This window comes from Poecilia latipinna, unplaced genomic scaffold, assembly GCF_001443285.1.
Source record: "Poecilia latipinna isolate Pla-1442-1.1 unplaced genomic scaffold, P_latipinna-1.0 Scaffold461, whole genome shotgun sequence".
NCBI classification, from domain to species: domain Eukaryota; kingdom Metazoa; phylum Chordata; class Actinopteri; order Cyprinodontiformes; family Poeciliidae; genus Poecilia; species Poecilia latipinna.
This window is the reverse complement of record NW_015113077.1, coordinates 214,815-221,553: the sequence shown is the minus strand read 5'-3', so window position 1 is coordinate 221,553 and position 6,739 is coordinate 214,815. Positions and strand designations below refer to the sequence as shown.

Here is a 6,739-nt window from a genome sequence, read left to right as displayed (position 1 = left end):
TTCAAAGATAACTTTATTTATTGTCACTATTAAACTAAAAGGGGAAGTGGGATGATCTCGACTTTTCTCGACAATATTTCTAATGACTATTTAAGTGCAAAGCCAGAATTATATGTTGTTTGTATCAAAGAAACTTTATGGTAGTTAACAGTGGATTGTAAAAAAAGTTCATGCCCTTTAGCTTTCTTACATCTTGTCATGTCACAGACCAAAAGGTTTCATGTACTTTATGTGCTTGGCCAAACAAAGTAATAATTTTGAGGCCATAGCATAACAATGCTCAGTTTTTGAAATTTTATTAAAGATTCTGAAAAGTGTAACGGGCATTTATATCCAGCTCCCCTGAGTCAAAACTTTGTGCAACTACATTTCTCTTTAACAGGTTTGTCTTCTAATTAGCACAGTTTGGGAGAATGTTTTATGACTTGACCCTGCTGATGTACCCAGGACTTTTCCTCAGTCCTCTCTGGTGTGTTTCCTGGTCTTCATGATTCATTGTTCATTCGTACTTTTTTTTTTTTTTCTAACAAACCTCTGAGGCTTTCCCAGAACAGCTTTATGTGTATAGACATTAGACTATATGCAGTTGCTTCTCTATTTAGACATGAGGTGGTTCCTGAAGAAATATAGACTTAATTTTAATCAGGAATATCAGATTCGAAGAGGCTAAATAGCAACACACTTTGCTCTTTTCAGATTTTTATAAGTGTATTGTAGTTTGTGGTTGTAACAGCCTGCGATGTGGAACATTTCAAGGTGTGATGATGCTTTTCTAGGGACTGAGATTATTGCTATAAAATGCACAGCTTCAGAAGGTTTCAATAATTTGTGCCTTTTTGTTTTTTTTTATACTTGGCTTTTGTAGGTATGATGACATGCTGGTAGTTCCTATTATTGAAAACACACCAGAGGAGAAGGACTTGAAAGACAGGATGGCCCGAGCGATGGAAGAATACCCGGACTCATGCGCAGTTCTTGTTCGCCGGCATGGTGTTTATGTTTGGGGAGAGTCTTGGGAAAAAGCAAAAACAATGTGAGCATTTATTTTTTCCAGCAAGTGTATCCCTAATAAATCTAACCTAGCTTAAACAATATATTTGTTTTACTATAGTTAAGCAAACACATTGACATTCTGCTTTTTATGTTAATTATTTCCCTAAATCATTGTGTTTTACAGGTGTGAATGCTATGATTACCTGTTTGATATTGCTGTCCAGATGAAGCAGTGCGGTTTGGACCCCTCAGCCCTTCCAGTGGAAGAAAAGGGAATAGTGTGACATTTACTGGTGCTTATTTTTGAGACATTTGTTACAGAAAGGTTAGCCGAGTTCAATCAGGGGAGCAGATTGTAATCATTTGCCTTTCACGGCAGTCCGCCTCAAAATGGATGAAATGTGATGGCGAGGGCAAATTCGGGGTTGAAGATCGAATGCCTGCAATCTGGAGGTAGCTGCAGGTACACTGTAAAGCACTGTGGGACAACTCACAAGAGAGTAGCTGTCAAACCAATGTCCTCAGGTTCAAATGCCTTTCTGTTCAAGCTTGGCTGCACTGAAATCAAGGAATTTCTGTATGTCAGAGAGAACTAGAGCACAGATCTCACTTAATCTGTAATACTTTTAACTTCTTTTGCCTCAGCGAATAAAACATGAGATGTCAGTTGTGACTTGATGATTTTTTTTTTTTGTTTACTTATCTGTCCCTTTCATTTTTGTGAGCCACATTTCATATTGAACAACTCATTTACAAATGAGACAAAACTTTGACTGGTGGAATAAAAATCACAGTGTACACTTGAGTGCCTGTGGTCATTTTGTCAAATATCTTTTACAGAAAATAACTTTATGTGGCACGAAAGAACTCGTGCTGAGTTCGTGGACGTCCTTTCAGTCCCGCTCCACCATCCCAGCAGCAGGGAAGCATGTTTAGCGCAAAACTTGTACAGTGCCTGTAGATCCTCGCACAGCATGCGTTCAGTTGTGTGCACACTTATTTCTCATGAAAGGCAGAGCTGTCATTTTTTTAACAAGCTCCCTTTGCTGCCACTATCCCAGCGCTTCCACAACTTTACTCACTCAAAACAGAGCGCTGTCAAACGTGCCGCAGGCTTATTAGATAGGGTGGTGGGGGAAGTGAAACAAAATTCTTTTTTTGTGCTGCCAAGATTGCTCACCTCCTAATGAAGAATTCAGATAAATCGTCTCCCAAACAACAATGAAAAAGACCGTGTGAACATCACGAGTATCTAGGAAAAAAAACAAAAGTTTTAGATTTTTTTTGGTAGTTTAAAAGTATATTCATATTAAGGGCATTAAAAAATAAAAACATGCAAATACTCTGTACTCTCAAATGTCAGACTGGGGGTAAAAAAATGTCTTAATACTGAAAAACATTGCATATTTCATAATTCCAAATACTTGTTTTATTATGCATTTATATCAATATTTATGGCCTGTATGAAAAGTTTACTTACAGACACATCAAGATTACAATATTAGAGCTCTGGAGGGACACTGTGGCACATCAATCACACATGGAACGAGGACAGCTTGGCACAGAAATCTTTGTCACAGATACCTTATGATTTAGTTGAACTGCTGGACAGGTACCGTCAGACAGTAGAAAAATGACCCACTATGTCTTTTTCTAAACTTGACCTGGTTTGAACATGACATTAAGTCAAGGAAAGATGGGGGCGGGGTTTATTGAGAGCTCAAGACAAACTGAGGTACAAAGTGAATCTGACTGCACTGTGGCTGCACTACTCTGCTTCTGAAGATAAACCACTAATACAATCTTAATGAGTGGTTTCAAGCTTAAAATGTTACAGTATTGGAAAGGTGTGTAAAACAGATAATAAACATAGGCTCTTAGTAGAGTCAGTGATTTTAGAAGGGGAATCATGGGCATTTTCCAGCTAATACCAGACACAACTTAAAATCACTTACATTTGATGTTAACATTTTTATTAAAGGATGTACATTTAAATGTTTAATATTCACAAACTGATTTTAAGGAAAGAAAATGGCTATCAGCTTCAGCTTCTGAAAATGACATAAGGAAGAAAACCTGCAATGAAATTGATTATTGATGAAGTTGACATAATAATTCAAGTGTTTGTATATTAATATGTATATCATTATGGCTGTGATTTTACTCACCATTTTTATTGTGAATTGCTTGTTTGTAGAGATCTAGGGTAGTTCTTCAGCATAAAGCACATAAGTACCTCAACTAGGCTGTTTTTTCTTTATTCGTAATTAACCTCTAAAGTTACCATTCCATCATTTTAATTTAATGGAAAATAATAGAGAAATTACAATTCTAGTTCATAGGTAAGTTAGAAGACTGGGACTAGCCTTTAGCCTATCCTTTACTATCACTGAGAATTAAATAAAAAGTATTAATTGTACAACATTTTCTCAAATGCTATATGCGTTATTAAAAAAAAAACATTTGCTTTTAGAAATTACCTTTGTAAGTAGTATCCCACAGATTCCCTAAGCAAAGATACAAACATACATTCAAACTATGGAAAAACTACACAAAAAAGTTTCTTCTTTGTGCCACAAAACTGTAAAAAATATCTCTTTTTTTTGTTGTTTGTCTCTTCTGTTAATTGTAATTTCCAACTTTTATGGGGAGACTGAGCTTTTGTATTTCCCAGAAGCCAAATCTCTGGGAAATACTTGGCTTCTAGGGACTTATCAAGCTCTACATTTTCCATATTTGCATGTTGGTTTAAACTCTCTCAAAAACCTTCTTTGATGGTTATGTTTATTGAGAAAAGCTTGAAGCTTGCACCGAATAGCCACAAAATCAAATTAATGTTTTGGATCCTCTTCTGCTTTATTACTGTACCCATTAAATGTCCTTCTTGGAACACATTATCAGCTTCTGCGCAGAGCATCTCATTAAAAGCATTGCAGAAAATGTTATTTTTACCACTGTTTTCAATCAGCTGAGGGATGTATAACGGCTCAAGTGCTGTAGTGGCGCCTCTCAACCCATAAATTATGTTCAACTTGTATTAACGTGTTTGGCACCCATGTCTCAGGAGAAGAGGAACATTCATTGCTGCCCCATATTTTTTACAATATTGATTAAAGTGTAAATGTGTTTATGATTTTTAGCTCCAGTAAAAGCGTTGTGACAGGCCAAATGGTGATATGAATTAATATTATTGACGTTCAGACCAAAGTACTGTAATTCTGTGTGTATCAGCCGCTCGGCGCACACATCCAAATAGAAAACAATGGAATCTAAAGAATGATCAACATATCATATACCACTTTCAGGCCGTCTGATGCTTTGCTCTATTTTGTCTTTATTACAGAAAGATGTCAAAAGCTAGAGTGAGAGAGGAGACACCTGTAGTTTTTCATTTTAAACAAGGAAGTAGAGGGTTAGTGGCACAGCTTTTGCCCTCCAGTTTGAAGGTTGGGCTTTTTGAGATATCAGCAGTGCTTTTGTGATTGAAATGGGAATAATTTACCCCTTAAGCCTCTAAAGAACTTCTGTATCCTGATTTTTTTTTTTCTTTTCCCCGGTACCCTTGACAGATGTGTTGAGCATGCATTCTATACAATAACACAAGAAGTTGAAATCTATGACCTTTTTATTCGGTGACCGGTAACAAAGCAGTGTGGATTTTCAAGCGTGCACCTTTTCTTTACAAGAGGAGGATGAAGCACGAGGCCCTTATCCGTGTGACTCAAAGGGCAGAAGTGCAGCATTCTGCGGTGTTTTGTTTAGGTAACTATTAAAATGACTGGGCAAATTTGGATTGTTACCTTGTAAGCAGAAAGAAAATGTGAAGATTTACTAAGAAAGTCTCTTTTTTTTAATCACAAGCCTTGTCTTCTTAACCTCAAATCTGAGGTGGATTAAACTGAATCTGGGGCTTAAACCAAAAAAAAAAAAAAATGTAGGAAAGTGAAAGTAAACTTTCACATTCAACAATCAAGAATAACATCAGCCATTAGTAACATGAAGCTAATAAAAACAACATAGCTTTTGCTCGACACGGGTTTTTATTCTCAAAGACTTTTCATCGTGCTGAAAGTTAAGGCAAATGTCACTACATGTTTCTTCTTGCCTACTAGGTGTTTGTTTACATGACCACCACACCATGAAGGTCATGTTACAAAAGAGCTTTTATTCTTTTTCTTTTTCTTTTTTTTATTTTGTTTCGAAATCGCTTCATGCTCTGCTAGTTTACAGCCTCTTATTATACTGACTAGTGTGAAATGTTAATGGATGTAAAAGGTAATAGAGATAAGAAAAACCTTTTAAAACACAATAAATGTGTAGGACGTGTGCATTAAGTGCCAGCTAATTAAAGATTTTAAATTGGCTCTTTAAATCTATTATCCAGGTAGTCATTAAGTTGTCTATGTGTAATTTGAACAGAAATGGAAATTTAGTTAATGGAACAAAGAAACAGTAAATTAATTTTTATATGATGCTGACAAAAGCCAGTGAATTATTTAATTAGAAACACTTTGTGATATAAGAGAATACTGATTGATGTTCCTCTCTGCAATTGAAGTCTTAGTTTGTATTTATGGGTGAGATTGGATTAGATAAATGTAGGTTCATTTATTTATATTTGTATAGTTTATGAACAGTAGAGAAACAAGCATAGAAACCTGGCCCTGGATCTGTGTCAGCTTACCATTGACACCATTAAACCTTTCTAAAATTATTACTTTATTGAACCAAGTGAGAAAAATGAGCATATGTGGCTTGGTAGATAAGGGTAGCAACTCATACAGGTAAAATAAAGTACCTGATGTGAGTCAGTGCTAGAAAAACAACAAGGTCTCCTGCCAGCTACTATGTTTACTGGTACGTTTCTAGCTGCAGTCTGTGAAAAACAGATGGTGTACTTTTACTTACATCGTGTGTAAAGGTTTAATGTCTGGTCTGCTGAATTCCAATGGAAATCGACCTCCTCAGCCAAACCAGCTGCAGCACTTGGCTGTGAGCCCTTTTCTGCCCTTAATCCATTCACCCGGGTCTCACTTTTGTCTTCTTGTCAGCTCTGACTTTGTCGATAGTGATGCAAACAACCATAGCTATACTTTCCCCCAAAGCTAAAGTCTGAGCTGTAAAATCAGTATTGCTTTTCTAAAATAGCTTTTGCAATGTATGTTAGTCATTCTCGCTATTAGTTACTTGCACTACAAGCTGGCTGTGGTTATATAATGACCGCAGAGAGAATAGTGCATTTTATTTAGTTTCTCTGGAGCCTAACTTGACCATTTCAGCAATTAGCCTATCCATGGTTGTTGACTCAAGATGTTTCGCTTTGAATCTGAGAAGTGTTTCACAGCTGTGATATATAAAATTGTGGAAATGTATCCACATCCATTTTCATATTTAGTCTTGTTGGATCAAACTCTGCTGGACTTTATAGTAATATTTTTTGATGGAGAAAAAAAAAAAAAACGTCTTAAATCGTTAGTCCAGCCTCCTGCTCTTTCAAGTTTCTCTTGATCATATCTAACTGAGCTTGAGCTATTTTTCAAAGAGTTGGCAATGTGTGAAGATGGTAAAGAAATACTATAGGAATCTTGCAGCTGCTACTTCATGTGGTTCCAAAAAGTGTTTACTTTAACTTTGTGGAAAACCAAGCTTTTCAGATTTTTTTTTTTTTTTTTTTTTTTTTTGGAAAAAAATTTTAAAAACATGGGTTAAATTTCCGTTCCAAATCAAACTTTAACTTTGTTTTATT

The 6,739-nt window shown here is 35.9% G+C and overlaps 1 protein-coding gene across 3 annotated transcripts in view; it reads left to right on the top strand.

Annotated features, from left to right (window-relative positions):
* Positions 1 to 1,793, top strand: part of apip (APAF1 interacting protein) — a 27,631-nt gene extending 25,838 nt beyond the window's left edge. For all 3 annotated transcript variants that reach the window (XM_015039037.1, XM_015039038.1, XM_015039039.1), the window contains exons 7-8: positions 866 to 1,033; positions 1,178 to 1,793. In XM_015039037.1, coding sequence (XP_014894523.1) covers positions 866 to 1,033; positions 1,178 to 1,277 — 268 coding nt within the window. In that variant the 3' untranslated portion in view covers positions 1,278 to 1,793. The remainder of the gene's footprint in view (positions 1 to 865; positions 1,034 to 1,177) is intronic.
* Positions 1,794 to 6,739: the final 4,946 nt, after the last annotated feature.